The sequence below is a fragment of the Talaromyces amestolkiae genome, assembly GCF_001896365.1.
Source record: "Talaromyces amestolkiae strain CIB chromosome Unknown scaffold20.1, whole genome shotgun sequence".
Taxonomy (NCBI): Eukaryota; Fungi; Ascomycota; class Eurotiomycetes; order Eurotiales; family Trichocomaceae; genus Talaromyces; species Talaromyces amestolkiae.
This window is the reverse complement of record NW_024468056.1, coordinates 520,482-539,525: the sequence shown is the minus strand read 5'-3', so window position 1 is coordinate 539,525 and position 19,044 is coordinate 520,482. Positions and strand designations below refer to the sequence as shown.

Here is a 19,044-nt window from a genome sequence, read left to right as displayed (position 1 = left end):
TCCTAGCTGCTTGGTTGGTCTTCAGCATCCCTCGCTTTGTCAGTGTATCAAACCAAATTCATTTTGCTGCCTTCCGAGTCGGTAAGTGCCTCCCTAATTGCAGTGTGCGGTTCTTTTGGATGTTTCCTGTCTGTTTTTCGCGTACCCGCCTGTTGCTCCCGACTGGCTTCGGAACCAGCTCCCTCCTAAACAACTCGACAGCTTCATATGTGTAATTGTATCGCAACATTGCAGTAATGTTTTGTGATGCTAACGCGAAACTCTAATCATAGATCGATATTCGTTCGTTACGCGGAACGCTACGTTCGAGATTGCGACTGCCATGCCATGATCGGTTAAAGCTTCAATATTGTGACTTATCACTACTGTACTCGAGTCTCAAGATCGACTACACCAAACTTCATGCTGTCTGATTAACGTCACACGACTAGGTGAAGGAGCATACATATCAGCACGATGGCTCGCTTCTCGTCGAAACGCACTCTCGAAGAGATAGTCAACAAATCCGACTCGGACGATGATGACTATAGTGATCATGCCGCACGACCATCTAGATCAGCGCGCAAGTCCAAAAAGCAGTCAAAGCCTGCCAAGAAACGGCGACGGCGCGATTCCGACGATGATATTATATCAGACGACGACCTCTTGAGTGAAGCCGATGAATTGTCTTATGAGGAATCGGAAGAAGAGGATGGCACCGTCGAGAAGAATGCTAGAGGTCTTAGGCGACGAAAGGCTGTCAAGAATCGTCCGTTGTACAAGGAGGAATCCGATGACGAGGAACAATCGGAGGAGGAAGAGGAGGAGGAGGAGGAGGAGGAGGAGGAGGAGGAAAACGGTGATGAAGATGAAGATGCAGAGGACACAAAACCTCCTCCTAGACAGCGAAGGACCGTGATTACACTCAAACTCGGCAAGGCTGCTAAGAAACAAGCAATGCTCGACGAGAATCAACCTACTAGACGCAGCACCCGCCATAATCGTGATCCTTCCGAGGACATCTATGCACTGACCAATTCAGGACGACACGTAGAAACCATCGAAGAGGGTATCGTTGCTGCGGCTAATGGGCCTCGCAATACACGCCGCGCCTCGAAGACCGTGGCAAGCGCGGCTCCGATTGAAGAGGAAGATGAAAATGGCTCGAACAATATCAAGTCTATCGATGAAAGCGCTGAAACAAAGCAATCTCAGTTGGAGGTCCTAGAAAATGATCCTCAGAATGACTATGATGAGGATGTACCGAAAGACACCCATAATGCCGACGTGGAAATGGCTGACGATGGAGTTATTCCGGAATCAGACAATGAAGCACAAAAGGCGGAAGGCGATGACGAGGACGACGAAGATGAAGGGCCGGTTACACGGAGAAGGAACAGGCCGAGCCAAAAGTCTCCCGCTCACGAGGCAAACTCGCAAGCAGACGATGCTTCTACAGGCAGGCGCGGCCAAAAACAACCACCACGCTCATCTCAACGTAAACAAGACGAGAGTTCTGATTTTGAGCCAGGCGAAGAAGAGTCTGAGGACGACGATTTGGTAGAGTCTGGCTCAAATGCCTCACCGCGCAAGGAGCAGACCGCACAAGACGATAATAGCAGTAACGGTAGACGGCCTGGTCTACGGGCCCGCAAGTCCCAGTCTCGTGGACGCGATTCTGAAGTATACGTTGATGAAGCGGAGGAGCTGGCCGAGGAACTCCAGGACTTGCAACCATCACGTCGTCGCCGACGAAACGTTGAAACCATTACGTATGAAGACAAACCTCGTCGTAGTAGAAAGGACGTCGATTATCGTCTCATTCGACCAGATTTGATCCTACCAATTGAGGAAGAGGAGGGTGAAATTGCAGTGAACGAGTCTCCTTCTCGCCGTGGACGTGGTGCAACTGGAGCTTGGCAACGCACTCTCTTTTCGACATCGGGACCCTTTGGCGGCGGTGGACCTGCCGCTATTTTGGGACCTCCTGGTGCTCCAGGTGCCACTGCAAATGCCGATAGCGACAGCAGCGACGATGAAGTCATGCAACTGAAAGGTGGTCCAACAGCATCAGGAGCGTTGGCTCCAGGTCTCGGAGGCATCGCATTGCCACCTGCGCAAGCTCACAATGCAGACGCCGCAGCTCCAGGTCTTTCCGGAACGCCTGCAAACTTTGGAAAAGTTAAGGACAAGCAAGCATTGGCTGATGCCGATCCTTTGGGTATTGATCCGAACGTCAACTTTGACAGCGTTGGTGGTTTGCAAGGTCATATTGATCAGTTGAAAGAGATGGTGGCCTTGCCTTTGTTGTATCCCGAGATCTTTCAGCGCTTTCACATCGTGCCGCCGCGTGGAGTCTTGTTTCACGGACCCCCCGGTACCGGTAAGACCTTGATGGCGCGTGCTCTGGCATCAAGTGTTAGTTCCGAAGGACGAAAGGTTACATTTTACATGAGAAAGGGTGCCGATGCTCTGAGTAAATGGGTTGGTGAAGCCGAAAGACAATTACGCTTGCTCTTTGAAGAAGCTCGCAAAACTCAGCCGAGTATCATCTTTTTTGATGAGATCGATGGTATGTGATCATCAATGCTATATATGACTGCATTTTTCTAACTGAATATAGGACTTGCCCCGGTCAGATCAAGCAAGCAAGAGCAAATTCATGCTTCAATCGTTTCTACTCTGTTGGCTTTGATGGATGGTATGGATGGTAGAGGTCAGGTTATCGTTATTGGAGCGACTAATCGACCTGACTCGATTGATCCTGCTTTGCGTCGCCCTGGTCGGTTTGATCGTGAATTTTACTTTCCTCTACCGAACAAGGACGGCCGACGTGCTATCCTAGACATTCACACCAAGAACTGGGATCCGCCTCTGCCAGAACCTATCAAGGACGAATTGGCCGAGTTGACCAAGGGCTATGGCGGTGCCGATCTTCGTGCTCTTTGCACGGAATCTGCTCTCAATGCAGTGCAAAGACGGTATCCACAGATCTACAAATCCAGCCAAAAGTTACTCATCGACCCCAAGACGATCGAAGTCACTCCCAAGGATTTTATGATCTCTATCAAGAAGATTGTTCCATCATCCGAACGATCCACATCGTCAGGTGCCACCCCATTACCCAAAAGTGTGGAGCCCTTGTTGCGTGATCGTTTCGTAGAGATCAAGCATATCCTTGCCAACATTCTTCCCCAGTCGAAACGCCTAACGGCCTTGGAGGAGGCCGAGTTTGAAGAACCTCACGGTGGAGCTAGTTTCAAGAGGGAGCAAATGCATCAGGAATTCGAGACATCTCGCATTTTTAGACCTCGCCTTCTCATTCGGGGATTGCAAGGAATGGGACAGCAGTATCTCGCCGGAGCAGTTCTTCACCATTTCGAGGGTCTTCATGTCCAGTCCTTTGACCTTCCAACTCTTCTTAGCGACTCTACCAGGTCTCCAGAGGCTACTGTGGTACAACTTTTTGCCGAAGTCAAGCGTCACAAACCAAGCGTCATCTACATCCCGAATGTGCAAACGTGGTACGATACTGTCGGTCCTGTAGTGGTATCTACATTCACTGGCCTTCTCCGTTCTATACCTCCAACAGACCCAGTTTTGCTCCTTGGAGTACTTGAAGATAGCGAAGATGCTCATGATCCAACGATGTTGAAGTCGCTTTTTGGATACTCGCAGAAGAACCTTTATACCCTTCCACCACCAAGCCAGCCTGCCCGATATGAGTATTTCGGCAGGATAACAGACTATCTAAAGACTTCGCCACTTGATTTCCCTGATCCAGAGAACCGGAAAAAGAGAAGATTAGAAACTCTTGAGGTTGCACCTGCTCCGCCGCCAAAGCCAGCGCCGCCTCTGAGCAAGGAGCAACAAAAAGCACAGAGGAGAAAAGATCGCCAGACGTTGAATCTCTTGAAGATCAGGATCCAGCCTATCATGGACCAGATCAAAAAGTACAAGCGATTCAGGACTGGCGTGATCGATGACGCTCAAATCCGCTACTTGTTCGAGGAGGAAGACCCTTCTATTCTAACGAGCGATCTGCCATTGGAACAACAAACGGTCTTCCGGCCCTTTGAGAAAGCTCAGGATAAGCACGGAGTTCCCGGTTTGAAGGAGACTGCAACTGGTAGATTCTTCTACAACCTGGAAATCGTGACTATAGAAAAACGCCTATCTAACGGCTACTACAAAAGGCCAAAAGATTTCTTAGGTGACATTAAGAGGATCGCCAAGGATGCTCGTGCTTTGGGCGATCAAGAACGTCTTTTGCGGGCCAACGAACTATTGACAAATGTCGAAGTGGACATTGGTGGTATCGAACAGACAGACCCCGCACTGGTAGCAGAGTGTGAGGCTGTATACAATCGAGAATTGGAACGCGAGAAGGAAGCTCTCGATCGTGCTAAAAAGTCCGACCCTCTAGCCGACATGCCCCCACCGAATAGCAATGTACCGCATGGAAACACTGACTCCAGTCATTCCACGGGCCCTATCGTGTTGGGTCAACCTTTTGTGAATGGAGCTAGACCTACGACACCTTCCCGTCTTTCAAATGTTATTTCTGCAAGCAATGGGAATCATGGCGGTAGCGGGGATGATCTGAATCAACACGATACTTCAAAGAGCGACCAGTCTCGTGTGGAAGATGGAGATACACTCATGACGAATTCCGATGAGCTAGATTTTTCTGGTCGTCTTACAGCGAATAGTTCTTTTGGCCAGTCAGCTCAGCCGAAACACCCACTGTCAAACACTGCACCTTCGCTTCAGATCAGGAGAGAATCTGGCATTTCGAGTTTATCGCAAAAGGCACCTATGACACCGATGGCTCCTGGGTCTCAGCCAAATGACTATAGTAACGATGCTTCCACAACACAAACAACATCGGACAAGAAGACGGATCAATCAACTGGTCCACAGCTGCATACACAAAGTCCTGTGACTGGAAGCGGACCACGCGTGGATTACCCCGACTTGACATCATATCCTGACCGTATTTCTCAAGAGGAGCAACTTCCTGATACCCAACAGGGTGTGTTTTCTTTTCCGTCTGCTTGTATATATGTACTAACTCTCGTCAGATTACCCTTACTCTCAGAACAGTCATATGAACGGAAGTCAAACACGCGGTCTTCAGCGACCAGGCACTGCTCCAAGGCAGTCCGCACCACCAGCGGATATCAAATCTCTCCTGAATAACGAAGAACAATTACCGCGCCTTATCATTGATCACGGCTACATCGACAAGCTCCGCACAGAACTGACACTGCGGACAAGTGGTTGCACAGTCGAACAGCTCGAGCAGATCAACACCCATTTGATGGATTGTCTCTGGAAGAAGCGTGGTGATTGGGACAGAACCAAGGTCGCCGTCTCGCTGCAGGAAGAATTCAACGATGTGTTTCAAGATATGCAACAAAACCAGGAGTTCATGTCCATGAGTCAACCTACGAAGGAACAGTTGACTTCGAGGGGGGTGATAGCTCCTCACAATCTATGATCTGACCCTCACTTCGATTCTCTTGTTGTTTCATGCGGTTTTTGACGTTTTCGAGGAACTTGTTTGTTCCATTGTACATTTGGCATTATTTCTACTATACTTGGGAGGGACGTGGTCCATGTTTGTTTTCTTCTTGTCTTGCTAATCGCATGTGGTGCTTGAAGCGTTGCTTAGATGTATTGTAATATGATTTTGTCGTGGACTGGAATTAAGTATCAAATATCAATCACATGCAGAATACAGCTATTATAACCCTAGTAACCCTAAGAAAGAACCAGGCTGGCCTTTCCTGCGCGTTGGCCAATGGGAGATCAGAACGCTCCGCTGATCAGCATATCCATTCTACACCCTTCAACTTAAACATTACCACCACGACACACACCTTCATACAACATTCAATCTTGCGCATCATTACATACACTCCCCGATTGAAGGAACAGCATCTACGCTCATCGTACTGACGACGAACTCGGCATTCAAAATGGTTGACTGGGTCAGCCTCGCGATACCCTTCGCCTACCTTGGCATTCTAATCGGATCTCTCGCGACCTTCTCGTCTCTCTACCGTAAAAGGAAATCAGGTACGCCTCTCTACCTCGCTTCACTTGCGCAACCCTAATGCTGATGTGAAAATAGTACGAGCCCTATCTCTCGCTCCATGGTTCCCATCCCATCTCCAACGAGACATCTACTTCTCCCTTCTCCACCTCGAGCAACCGACATCATCAGCAGGAGGGAAAGAAAAGAAAATTACCGCCGTGCCTGAAACAGTCCTCAAAGCCGCGCTCTTGCGTCGGGCCGCAGAAGATATAAAGCGTGTTATTGCCATTCGAGACCAGAAACAGGCTCTGTCCTTGTTGTTGCAGAGAGGTAGTGTGGGCGATGATCTGTGGCAGCGATTTTTGAGGGCGGAGAAGGAGATGGAGGAGGAAGTGCGTGATGTTGTCAGCGAGGTGAGTCTCCCTCTGAAACTTTCCTTTAGGTGTGGAAAGGAAATGCTAACAGTGATTTCAGGCAAACGCCTACGCCCCAAACTGGGGCCAAGTCATCTTCCAATCGGCGCGCGAAATGGATCAGAACAACCTCTTCCGTCAACGCATAGATGAGTATCAGTCCAAGGTCGGCGAAGAGGTGGAATGGTGGACGAGACGCAGGGCGGAGATTCAGGAGGGTTTTATGAAGGAGTTGGATGCTGAGAAGGGTGCAACTACTACCACTCCTGCTGCTCCTGTGGCTGCAGCAGCAGCAGCAGCTACGCCGGTTAAAAGTGAAACAGCAGTGGCAGCGGCGCCACCGTCAGTAACGGCTGTCAGTGATGATGATGGTGTTTTGGTGGAGGCCGAAGTACCCAAAGTCAACAGTGGGACGAGCAGTGTCAAGAAGAAGAAAAAGGGCAAGAAATAGATTGCATACAATTCGTCATTCGCGGGTTCATTTCGTTTATTCAATGTGTAAAATGACTTCTGAGGAGTCTGGGTATGTGGCATTACGGCGTTTGTAGCATTTGTTTACACGGAATTCATTGCATGGTTCTTTTGACCTTGAATTAATCATACTTTCTATGTTATCAAATCTAGAAGAGAGGTATCCTATATAATATACATGCAAATATAAAACACCTTCACACCAAAAGATCACTGCAGCGACTCGTGATTGAATCGTATCGCTAAATCTGGAACAGCCATCTCCTGCATAGCAGCGACGATCTGAGCTTTCACATCGCGATCCGAACCAGCGGGGTCAACGACGGTGCGTTCAATCACCATGACGAGAAGTTCGCTTAAAATTTCTATTTGATATTGTTTTCGGTCGTCTTCACTAAGATGCTCGACATCGATTCCCTGGGCTTTAAGTAAGGATGCCTTTTTGGTCTGGAGAGTGGCGAGGATGTTTTTGACTTGTTCTATGTTCTCTTTTGATTGTGGTGTGGTGGAGAGTCGTCGTCGTGCCCGGACTCGAGATCGCCTTGACGTGCCTGGAGGGCCAATTCTGTCGTCGATGTTGACATTTCCAGCTATTCGAGTAATTTGTAATATCAGCATGCGGGCTGTGCTCTCGTCTGGGTATATTTTGAAGAGATCCCTCATGACATAAAGTGCAACTAGAGTGCCACATAGGTCTTTCGAAAGGCAGAAGCAAAGAATGATTTGGTCGTAGAGTTCTCGAGAGAATTCTTCTTGAGTGATAGTCGTCTTTCGGGCGTCGAGAGTAGAATACCACCGTATCATAATTGCGAATAGCTGACGCACTTCAGGGAAATTTGTATGGTAGGCTGTCCGGAATCGATCGTATTGAAGCTTGCCGCAGTCCCATAGACATGCAAAAGTCTCTAAATCAGGGACCGTTTGCCTAGCTAAGGTTTGAAACTTCTCCCAAAGACTGTTGATTTTCTGTCTGCGAAGGTCGGCATATAAAAGATGGTTCATATAATAGGAGTTGGGCCGAATCTGAGCATCCTCAAGACATTTATTTAAATATTTGACCATGTCATCATCTCCGCGACGAGTGTAATGAAGTAGCAGGATTGAAAATGTCTCAATATTTGCAGGGCGAATTTTTCTCTTCAGAAATTTCGGCACACGGGTATCAGATGGAAGTTCTGGGACAGAAGGTTTGGTTGAAACTTCTAAATGTTGTGTCCTATTCCACACAATATCAATCCGGTGTTGTATCATGGACCAGCCAAGCTGTTCGGCTTTTTCTCTGGCCAAAGGGCTTCCATTCCGGAGCCAGCCTCCAATTATACCATTCAGATGAATTGCATCTGGTCTCACACCTCTTTCGAACATAAGCTCGACAACAGCTGCAGCAGAGTCGACTTCACCCATGCCAATAAGCTTCTTCATCCAGCTTGCGTAGAAGAATTTATTCTGAAATCGACGGGGTAGGAAGGTAAGAGCTGAAAGAGATATCTTATTGACAACTTCTTCCTTGATATTTGATTGTCGTAAGCTTCCTGTAAGGCCTATGGCTCTCTGAAAAATTGCAGTTGAATCATTTGCGGGGTCTTTCCCTGTGATCATCATGTCCTTGAAAACAGCAACAGCAAGATTGATCTTGCCATCATTCAAGAATGCAGTGCTGAGTATATCGTAGTCTTCCATTTTCATATCGGAGCCCAACAAAGTCTTGAGTTGAAGGTATATGGCCCATGCTTTTGTGGCGGCATGCGAATCTGCTTGTTTCGTCCATGACGTAGCTATAGGAATAAGTATGCGCGCATGTCGACTACCATCACTTGTCAGGAACGCGAAAGCAATGTCTTGAGCTCTCTGTGGATCACCGTGTGCCGCAAATAGTCGAACACCTGTACTCCAATAGGCGTCGATGTCACCCTCTCCTTGGCTTATGATTGCCTGCGATTCTTCCCAGAGCTGCAAAGCTCCTTCGATGTCGCCCCCACCATGCAGCACATCAATATACTGAAGAACTTGATCAGGCAAAAGCTCCTTTCCGACCGATTTGAAGTCTTCGACTAGCGTTCGTATATGAGCTATCCGAGTGGCAGGCGGTGTCTGGAGCTGTATATTCCACAATAGCTGACATATCTCCGGTTCTAAGGTCTGTAGAAAAGATGGGATGGCATCTCTCGATCGTTGATACCATTTCCAAAGTTCTTTGGCATTTGCTTTTTCCGAGCTGTTCAAATGTAGTTCAAGTTGTTTGTGAAATCGTAGTTCGTAAGAATGCATAGGCGATAAGCCGTCTCCGTGCGAATCTGAATCTGCAGGCTTTGTAGGGTCGAAAATATCTTCTTCTTCCTTGGCCATCTGCTCGAATTCCTCCTTGATCATATCATCCAGTTCCTTGTCGAATAATTGCTCCTCGACGCCCCAATCACTAACTTTGCCATGTTTAGCCTCATAGTTTCGTATAACCTCGATAGCGGCAGCCCGCTCCTTTTCCGGCAAGCTCTGTATAAATTCGCCTTCTACATCGAATGGGGTTTTTCTGAGCTCAGCCAGTTCCTTGTCCAACTTTGCCAACTCGATCTCCACCTCTTTTCGCTCATCGGCAGCTTCCGCGTCCAGATCTATCTCGACTCTCTTATTGCTTGCCATCGAAGGCTGTTCGAAAATACGGATCTTGTCGTTAGGTCCGCCATATTTGATGGCTTGCGATGCGGTGGCGGAGAACGAGCGAAGCAAGACCGGAGTCTTTGTGATAGAGGATTTGAAGGAGCCGGCCTGGTAGTGCAATCGCCCTGCTCCTTGGATTACCTGACGGAGCATGAAGGATAGAAAATCATGCCATTTGCTGGGGAAGTAGATGAATGAAGGGTGAAGTTGAGAGAAAGAGAGAGAAAGTCGAAGAGGAAGGAGCTGGCTGAGTTGAAGAATAGAAAAATCCGAGCCAATTACAGTTTAGCGCCATAAATGCCGCGGAGCTTCTTGTCCGCGTTCGCGTCGAACTTGCCTGTAGCTGTCGAGTCAATACAGCACATTCAGAACTTTGGAAACTGAATATGGATATGGAAGATGAAATTGGAGGCAGTGAGGATTTGGTATGAGTATTGTCTTTATCCGTATATTATGTGCTAATCAGCTCAATCTAGGGGATTTACGTCTACCATCCTACCGTCAACGGCGAACGCTCCTCGAAAAGGCGCAAAGTGTCTACGAGTAAAGAAGATAAGCGGTATCAAAATGATCAATCGCAAGTATTCGTTCCATTGCTCGGTGGCAAGGAATCGTCGGAACTAGTGGACGGAAGGAAGGCAACATTCAAAGAACTTTGGTCTTCCCAGGAAGAACGATGCAAGGTTGTTGTCAACCGCCTTATGATTCGGCAAGTCTAATGGGTTATATAGAAAGTGATAGAGGAACTTGACTCTGGAATCCTGGAGGACATTACTTTCTTCGTGAAAACAGCATCGCCGGAGGCGTAAGTCAACCTGCCGCGAAATGTTATTCTGAAATACCACTAATAAACATGCAGTTACGCGGGTTGCATCCCCACGTCGCTCGTCACCATCGGATCGAATGTATCAGCTCTTCCCAGACTCCTAGATATACTGCACCGGCGTTTGACCTCCGAGAATTCCGGCCAGGTGATTTTGCTAGAATCAGGGGATGCGCCGAATCTAAAAGCAGTGCTGAAAACAATTATCAGAACTGCAGTTACAAGCACATCTGGGAATGATGCTTACCAGAATTTGTTTACGGATAAATCTGTAAGTGCAAGTGAACATTTATGGGAAACGTGCTGACAGTTATAGGGCCCTCGAATGCTGCCGTATGACTTGAACGTCTTATATCAATACGTGCTAAGTCAAGGATCGAAATCATTAGTGTTGGCTTTTCGTGATAGTGAGGCTTTCGACTCCGGCGTGCTGAATGATCTTCTTTCGTTACTCAGGTAAATGGTCATTTTTAATTATTCAATTGGACTGCAAAGCTGATTCTCTAGTTCTTGGGTTGATCGAATACCGCTCGTCCTTCTTTTCGGCATTTCGACCTCTGTTGAACTCTTCGAAGGCCGGCTTCCTCGCTCTACCGTGGCTTTACTACACGGCAAACAATTTGAGATCCATGAAGCCGAAGGAGCAATTGATCGTATCTACGAAACGTTGCAGACTGGACCTGATACAAGATTATGGCTCGGACCACACCTGAGCACATCCCTGATCGAGAAGGCCAGGGATCACTTTCAGAGTCCAGAAGGATTTATTCGTGAGGTCAAGGTATATATTGCTACTCGTACAATATCGAACTCTGCTAATGAGCCAAGTATGCATACATGTCGCACTTCTTTGCCAATCCTCTCAGCCTTCTACTTTCGCCTTCCATTTTCAAACAAAAAGAGCTGTGCGATGCTATTCGGAACTTGAAGTCTTTTAGAAGGTATGACTCCAATGCTTGAGTAGGATAGGTAAGCTGACATGTGCTAGCTTTTGCGAACAATTGATTGAAGAAGGCGAGGCAGAGTCTGTCCGCGCTCTTTTACTTGATGATTCCGCCCTTTGGAAGCAAGTGCACGAGGCTGTGGAAGATGGACTGATTCAGATGAAAGAACTTTTCAATAAAATGAATACACTACGATCACTCCAGACTACACTGCAACTTACCAAAGCGAACGGCAATACGGAAATGTATATTCGCGGAGTGTCTGGAGATCTGAGTGATTCTGTCACTATCAAAGACCTATCTAATCAGCTGCAGAAGGTAGACTCAGAAAGTCTTAGAGGTATCTTGGCTATTCTTCGAGAAAAAGATAATATGTCTGCAAGACTTGTGGATGTTGACCAATACGAACAAAAACTTCAGAGTTTACTGGCTACACAAGGCACAAACGAAACCCTTCGCAGCAAACACGACGATCAAAACACCAGCGTCAAAACAACCATTGTCAAAGACAAAGTGAACCTGACCAAAACCAAAAAGAAAATTTCCGACGTCGAATCCGCTTATACCGAGTTACTTGAGAAGTTCATCGAAGAACTCGAGACAAACCTGACTTCGAGACTTATCAATCCTCAAGACCTCTTTCTGCATGAAGTGTTCATATTCGACCTCCGCAACCCACTACGAGACACATTTGCGCCGCGCGCTAGATTCTGTATTGAGCGTGCCTTGTCCACGCCATTCGACTACCTAGCTAACACATCATCTGGACACGAAGGTGGAAACCTTTCTGCCAGACAGCCCGAAACAGCTATCCTATATCAGCTTTACCTCGAATCAGGATCATTGGTCAATGTCTTTGATTTGTGGAAGGCGTTTTCAACCATTTTATGCGGTGACGAGCAACAGACTGAAAAAGATGAGCGATCTGCGTTGATGTTATTCTATCGCGCAATGTCTGAGTTGAAGACCTTGGGTATGATAAAGCCTAGTCGCAAGAAGGTCGACCATGTTAGCAAGTCGGCCTGGAAGGGGTTGTAACATTTACAGGAAGTCAACATGCAATATGCAATATTCAATGATTTGATGCTATCTCGTAAACATAATGCATAGGGTATCAATATTCTAATGTACATTTATAAAGGCAAACCGTTAGCCTTCAATAGGAGGTATGATATTCTCACTCCCTATCGGCCCTCCATCCTCACTGAAAACCATAGCCTCTCTCCTCCGTCTCCTAAGAGCTTGTTCCTCAAGACTCTCATCCGGCAACGTCAAACGCTCCGGCGACCAGTTTCTCCCTGCTGTACTCTCGCCATTTATCATCCACACATCACTATCTGCGTCTTCATCATCGTCGCGACCGCCGTCATCGTCACCCTTGTCATCTATATCGTGGGGTTCTTCCATTATACTCCCCATAAGGCCATATTTGCGTAACTGTCGAATTCCGTCTGGTGCGCCGACGAGCGTCGTGATAATAGAGCTCATCAAGGTATCGTCCGGCCAGTACATCTTCATAAGCCAGTATATATCTTTCTGACGATATTTGTGAACGTTGCTATTGACCTCATTCCCGTTTGCTCCACTGGCAGTGTCATTGTTACGGTAGCACGGAAATGGATATTTCGAGAGCCACCGACTAACGATACCGGCTTCTAGAGCGGCGGGGATATCCTGGACGAGGAGGATGTTGAGTGTTGCGAGCAATTTCTTTTCGCCTGGTGGTCTTGTTTTGGGTAGAATGGGGGATTCAGTGGTTGTGTATTCGATGGTGTGTTCGTCGAGGAAATTGCAGAGACAGTCGATGATTGCTTTGTAGGTGGATATCTCTCTCACGCGGGGAGAGAGAGTTACTCGAGATACTAAAGAATAAAGGAAGTTAGGACGAACTGACATATCAAAGGTGTTTATACTGACAAGTGCGACTAGCGAACAGGAAGTGAATAGCATCGAGAGCTCGGTTGCGTCGTCGTTTGTTTTTACTTGTGAGGTCTTCTAATAGTATGTCCCAAGAAGGCTCTTTCGTAGCGCGCTCTGAGATGATTCGAAGAGATCTGTGAGAATATCAGTATGCAATGCCCGTCAAAGTGTTCCAGCGTGTGAGGTGACATACGCCCCGCGAAGCTCATAGCTCGGGCTTTCGGTCAGTTTTTGGAGCGTTTCGAGCTTGAGAGCTATGGGAAATGAGCATGCTGTTTTATTTTTACAGTCTAGCTTGCATACCATCTTCGGTGCCTTTACTAATCACACTCTCGTCGTTATCGGGTCGTTTGATCTCTGTCAATTCACGGACTTCATATAGATCCCGTACTATGCGGCGAGCGGCTACAAAGCCTAGCGATAGACCTATGGCATACGAGTTAGTGACCAGCTGAGAGAACTGAGGAATGGCCATACCTAAAACAAGCCATAAGATCGAATTGTCTGAGCGAAGTGCCATTGTTATAGAAAATAGAAAGTCATGAGTAAAGCAGGAAGGAGATTGACGGAGATAAAGTAGGCAAGTGGAGACCTCAGGCTGCGGCAGAATGTGTTTCCCGCATCAAGGCGGTGACATAAATTTTTACATCTTTCCTCGATTAGATCCAAACTGGATTTCCGTACATCAACAACTCCCACATCACACGGCACAATGCCGCCCTCTCAGTTGAAGCAGCTCAAAGCTTCTCTTCGAGACAGCGGAGTCATCCGACAGCAGCAGTCACAAAAGCAACGCCGTCAAGATGAGAAGGACGGCGGCGCCAAGGCACGGCAATCTCGCATTCAGCGAAATGCAGCCCTGGCAAAGATTCGAGAACAGTTCAATCCGTTTGAGATAAAGGCGCCGTCACGGAATGCGAAGTTCGATGTTACCACGAGAGATGGCTCGTCAAAGGCGGGAAATTATGCTAGACCGGGTGTTACGAAGTCTTTGGGAGAGGAGAGGGTAAGCCTTGAAATAAATAGAGTAGTGCAAGCGGAAGACTGATAAGAGACAGAGACGAGAGACTCTACTCAAAGAATTACATTCGCGCAACAAGACCGGCGGCATTATGGACAGACGATTCGGTGAAAACGATCCTTCAATGACACCGGAAGAAAGAGCAGCGGAACGATTTGCCCGCGAAAGCCAGAGGAAAATGCGGAAAGAAAATATGTTCAATTTGGAGGAAGAAGATGAAGAAGGACTAGAGTTGACACACGGTGGACGGTCGTTGTCGTTTGGCGATGCTATCAATCTCAACGGCGACGATTTTGCCGAAAATGATATCAGCGGCGCAGAATCTTCAGACGATGAAGAGGCGAGTCGAAAGCGGAAACGCGCTTTAGCTGCTGAGGACGAAGTCGATGATATGGACGGGATGGCCTCTGAGGATGACGAAGCGGAGGACGAAACCGAGCCGCTGCGAAAAAAGACCAAAGCCGAGGTCATGAAGGAGGTCATCGCCAAGTCCAAACTCTACAAATACGAAAGACAAAAGGCAAAAGAAGACGATGATGACTTGCGAGCGGAGCTTGACAAAGGTCTACCGGAGATTTTTGATCTCATGCGTGGTGTCAAACCACCGCCGAAGGAGCCCGAGCCTCCAAGGGAGGATGCTGCGATAATGAACCCGGATCGTGCTGCTCTGTTGAATGGCAAAGATAGGGTAGAGGCGGATGTTGAATATGACAAGCGACTGAAGCAGATGGCTTTTGACAAGAGATCAGCGCCTACGGATCGCACAAAGACTGAAGAGGAGAAAGCACAGGAAGAAGCCGAGAGGCTGAAACGGCTGGAACTAGAGAGACTGCGACGTATGCGCGGTGACGAAGATAGCGAGTCCGAGGCTGGAGGAGTCGAAGATGAACAAATGGAAGACGAAGGTGCTGATTTCATACCTGATGATGCCAAGGCGTTTGGCTTGACTTCAGCAGTTGAAAATGAAGCTCGCCGCGAGCTCGATGTTGAAGATGAGGATGATTTCATAATTGATGACGACCTTGTCGATATGGAATCAGATGAAAATCTTTCATTTGTTGAAAGTGATTCCGATATGGAATCAGAGCTGGAGAGCGAGGATGAGGGGCTCATGGATGATGAATTTTCAAAATCGCTCAACAACTTGGTTGGAATGGAGTCTGGTAGCAAGAACGTGCCAACTGGAACGACCGATGATGGACTGGCATATACGTATCCCTGCCCTCAGAGTCACGACGAGTTTCTCGCCATCTTGAAAGACGTAGCTGCAAAAGATATTCCAGTGATTGTGCAGAGAATTCGAGCTTTGTATCACCCCCGACTACACAGCGACAACAAGTCAAAATTAAGTGTCTTTTCAAAAGTCTTGGTAGATCATGTTGTCTTTATGGCGAATCAAACTGGTTCGACTTCATTCAATATCATCGAAAATCTCCTCCGACATGTCCATTCGATGGCCAAGACGAACAGCGAACCCGTGGCTCATGCTTTCCGAGATCATCTCCGCAAGATGGCAGTCGAGCGGCCGTTAGCTTTACTTCCGGGTGATTTGGTCCTATTGACAGGAGTGATGACAGTTTTTCCGACGTCGGATCACTTCCACCCAGTTGTCACTCCGGCGAATTTGTGCATTGCGCGATATCTCGGCCAGAGCACTGTTGGTAGCACAGCTGATCTGGCAACAGGAGCATACCTTTCTGCGCTGTCTTTGGAATATCAAACTCTCGCAAAGCGATATATGCCTGAGTTTATGAACTACTGTCTGAATGCATTGTGTCTTCTTTCGCCGACGTTAATCACCCAACAAGTAGGATTTGTCTTGTTGCGCGACTCGAAGGAATCACTACGACTTGACCCTTCGTCGATCAACAGTAAGATTCGCAAAATTGGATTCTGGGACGTCGTCTCGGACGACGCAAAAACATCATCCTCGGACTTGAAGCTCAGCCTACTCAGCACCTTTGTGTCCTTGCTAGACGCAGCCGCCGACCTCTGGGCCGACAAATCCGCCTACATCGAGATCTTTGCATCCAGCAAAACCATCCTCCAACATCTCAGGAAATCTTTGTCCAAATCCTCCTCATCCCCACTAGTCACCCAACTCACCTCCACCCTCCAAAAACTCAAGTCACATCTGGCTGCATCCCAACACACGCGCCGCCCATTACTCCTCCACAACCACCGACCCTTAGCCATCAAACAATCCATCCCCAAATTCGAAGAAGACTTCAATCCGGACAAACACTACGACCCGAACCGCGAGCGCGCCGAAATGGCAAAACTCAAAGCAGAGCACAAACGCGAACGCAAGGGCGCAATGCGCGAATTGCGCAAGGATGCAAACTTTGTGGCGCGCGAACAGCTCAAGGAGAAGAAGGAGAAGGATGCGGCGTACGAGAAGAAGTACCGACGACTTATTGCGGAGATTCAGGGTGAGGAGGGGCGGGAGGCGAAGGCTTATGAGAGGGAGAAGAAGTTTAGACAGGGGAAGAAATAGACTACTTGCTGTAAAGGTGTATATAGTTCGAGCGTGCATACGGATCAATAAAAGTTTGACATGTCATTCACTTCAGTAACTTAAATGTAAATGTAAATGTGATGAATATGGTCTAAGTAAATACTGGTATCTTCGGGCATCAGTTCTATCTATGCACATCGCGCTTGAAACCTTGAAAATGCAATTATATATGTACAAAACAAAAAAAGCAGGACGAAAGATGGGAATTATTGATGATTCCAAACCGCCATCCCCGCCAACGTCTTGCATCTAATCACCTGTTCACTCGGCACAGACTCCATATGCGTCTCATTCGTCCTTATGAACAGCCTCTCCCCCTCCCCCCAAACATTCCACTCCGGCGCACCCGCCGCACGGTACGTATTGGGGTTATACGAGCGTATAAAACTAGTCCAATAACCCTGCATAAGCGGGACAATCTCCTCATTCGTCGTCGTCGAGTACGATTTCGGCGCAGAGTTTGCAGATACATAATCCGGTCCCCAGATTGCGTTCACTTCGATTGTGTGTTGTGTGCCGAAGCCCGTGGTGTTGGCGTTGTTATCCAGGACAGCATAATGATAATTCCAGGTTGTGTTGCGTGTCGTTGAGGCGTTTGTGTATGCGTCTGTGAGGTAGATGCCAGGGCAGATGTAGCGCATTTCGCCGTAGGCGTTAGAGACGCCTTGCCAGTAGTCGCCTGCATGAGGGTAGACGGGGTCGTCGGGTGAGGACATGTACATGGAATTTATGGTTGAGAGTTCGGTTTCATTGAGGAAGGGGAAGTTGTCAGAGAGAAACTCATCGGCACGTGCGACGCTGGATGTGTTGTGGGGGGTAAAGACGGTGCCTTCATTGGTATCGTCGCCGAATATGACGGGGATTTTGGTGAATTTGTCTGCTCCGAAGAGGGTGAAGGTATAGTTTGATACGAGATCGTTGTCGATCGTGGGGCCGTAGGGGTATAATGGTGGTAAGACACCAGATGGATATGGAATTTCGATATTCTCTTGTTGCAAGGTGTTGATGTCTAGGTTTCGTAGACATTTTAATGGGTGAGTACTGTCGGCGCAACCGGTGCGCTCGGTCAGATTGTCGAACTGAAACTGAGATTCAGAGACCGTCAATTGAGGGCCGAAGGATTGCGATTCGGCGATAGCGGCGTGGAAAAGACTGTCTAGTTGGTTGCTGCCATCGTATGCTGAAAGAAGGAGTGTGATGGCGCCTGCGCCTGCGCTGTCGCCGCCGATGGTAACGTGGTTTGGATCACCGCCGAACTACACTATTAGCTTTTATTAGACGTATCTGGGAAGAGAGGGCATACCTGGACAATGTATTTTTGAACCCACTGCAGCAACTTGATCATGTCCTTGAGTCCACTGTTCAAAGAGCCACTCCGCTCGACTTCCTGCGAAGCCAGGAACCCATACGGGCCCACGCGATAGTTGAAGGTGACAACCACAATGTTAAAATCAGATGCTTCAATCAATCCGGTCCCGTCGTAATTGGCGTTCGTCAATGCATTGTATCCGCCGCCTTGAATCCAGACAAACACCGGCAGAGTTGTAGCGTTTGTCGCATTCGTCGGCGCATAGACGTCTACATACAGACAATCTTCAGACTGGTTACTGGGGATGGGATAAACGCCCGTCGAGATGCACAAGCTACCATGCTAGTCACAATTAGTATGACAATCCCCGAAAACACTTGCGACGACATTACATACCGCAGTAGCATCCTGAACATCAGACTGAACCTGCGGATCCTGTGGCCCAGCAAATCTCAGACTGCCCGTTGGCGGCGCCGCATATCGCATTCCCTTCCAGTACGAAACGCCACCGTCCTGCTTATAGCCTCTGTACGAGGCATAATCCAACTGCACAATGTTGTCGTGCTCGCTGCGACTATTCTTGGCGGCGAGCGCGGACAGGCCGAACCCTAACGCGATTGCGAGAATGCCCAGGACCACCATTGCGATAGTTACATACCGGAATATTTTCCTCTTTTTGGAGATTTCCGTCTTGTTGCTATTGAAAAAGGGAAGCAGCGACCTTATTTCAGCAAAAATTTTTGCGCGCCGACTGCTGCTTTCCTGCTTGTCGGATTTCCCATCCCTCGAAGAAGGGAGGGAATCCGGGCTCTTTGGTCTGTCCATTTTTGTTGAATGGTATGTATGTGGTATGTATGTATGTATGTACTGGAAACTCCCCTGCATTTATTTGTTTCCCCGGCGGATAAACCTATTCATTGCCTTAGAATGTCCGCGTGAGTATGGGGT

General features: G+C 48.0%; 7 protein-coding genes across 7 annotated transcripts; 4 read left to right on the top strand and 3 right to left on the bottom strand.

Annotated features, from left to right (window-relative positions):
• Window positions 1-456: 456 nt before the first annotated feature.
• Window positions 457-5,482, top strand: BHQ10_008745 (uncharacterized protein; the record flags this gene model as incomplete). The annotated part of the gene is made up of 3 exons (XM_040881584.1): window positions 457-2,551; window positions 2,603-5,014; window positions 5,064-5,482. The coding sequence occupies 3 exons, from the start codon at window positions 457-459 to the stop codon at window positions 5,480-5,482; spliced, it is 4,926 nt and encodes a 1,641-aa protein (XP_040737247.1).
• A 481-nt stretch (window positions 5,483-5,963) lies between these two features.
• Window positions 5,964-6,886, top strand: BHQ10_008744 (uncharacterized protein; the record flags this gene model as incomplete). The annotated part of the gene is made up of 3 exons (XM_040881583.1): window positions 5,964-6,063; window positions 6,119-6,435; window positions 6,497-6,886. The coding sequence occupies 3 exons, from the start codon at window positions 5,964-5,966 to the stop codon at window positions 6,884-6,886; spliced, it is 807 nt and encodes a 268-aa protein (XP_040737246.1).
• A 230-nt stretch (window positions 6,887-7,116) lies between these two features.
• On the bottom strand, window positions 7,117-9,714 carry BHQ10_008743 (uncharacterized protein; the record flags this gene model as incomplete). The annotated part of the gene is made up of 1 exon (XM_040881582.1): window positions 7,117-9,714. The coding sequence occupies one exon, from the start codon at window positions 9,712-9,714 to the stop codon at window positions 7,117-7,119; it is 2,598 nt and encodes an 865-aa protein (XP_040737245.1).
• A 233-nt stretch (window positions 9,715-9,947) lies between these two features.
• BHQ10_008742 (uncharacterized protein) lies at window positions 9,948-12,366 on the top strand (the record flags this gene model as incomplete). The annotated part of the gene is made up of 8 exons (XM_040881581.1): window positions 9,948-9,986; window positions 10,038-10,244; window positions 10,293-10,366; window positions 10,421-10,655; window positions 10,701-10,840; window positions 10,892-11,165; window positions 11,213-11,325; window positions 11,373-12,366. The coding sequence occupies 8 exons, from the start codon at window positions 9,948-9,950 to the stop codon at window positions 12,364-12,366; spliced, it is 2,076 nt and encodes a 691-aa protein (XP_040737244.1).
• Window positions 12,367-12,477: 111 nt separating this feature from the next.
• BHQ10_008741 (uncharacterized protein) lies at window positions 12,478-13,768 on the bottom strand (the record flags this gene model as incomplete). The annotated part of the gene is made up of 5 exons (XM_040881580.1): window positions 12,478-13,190; window positions 13,246-13,382; window positions 13,442-13,502; window positions 13,552-13,674; window positions 13,726-13,768. 5 exons carry the CDS (start codon window positions 13,766-13,768, stop codon window positions 12,478-12,480), a joined length of 1,077 nt encoding a protein of 358 aa, XP_040737243.1.
• A 192-nt stretch (window positions 13,769-13,960) lies between these two features.
• Window positions 13,961-16,766, top strand: BHQ10_008740 (uncharacterized protein; the record flags this gene model as incomplete). Its single annotated transcript, XM_040881579.1, has 2 exons — window positions 13,961-14,254; window positions 14,307-16,766. The coding sequence occupies 2 exons, from the start codon at window positions 13,961-13,963 to the stop codon at window positions 16,764-16,766; spliced, it is 2,754 nt and encodes a 917-aa protein (XP_040737242.1).
• A 227-nt stretch (window positions 16,767-16,993) lies between these two features.
• Window positions 16,994-18,921, bottom strand: BHQ10_008739 (uncharacterized protein; the record flags this gene model as incomplete). The annotated part of the gene is made up of 3 exons (XM_040881577.1): window positions 16,994-18,043; window positions 18,091-18,438; window positions 18,493-18,921. 3 exons carry the CDS (start codon window positions 18,919-18,921, stop codon window positions 16,994-16,996), a joined length of 1,827 nt encoding a protein of 608 aa, XP_040737241.1.
• Between the last annotated feature and the right edge of the window lie 123 nt (window positions 18,922-19,044).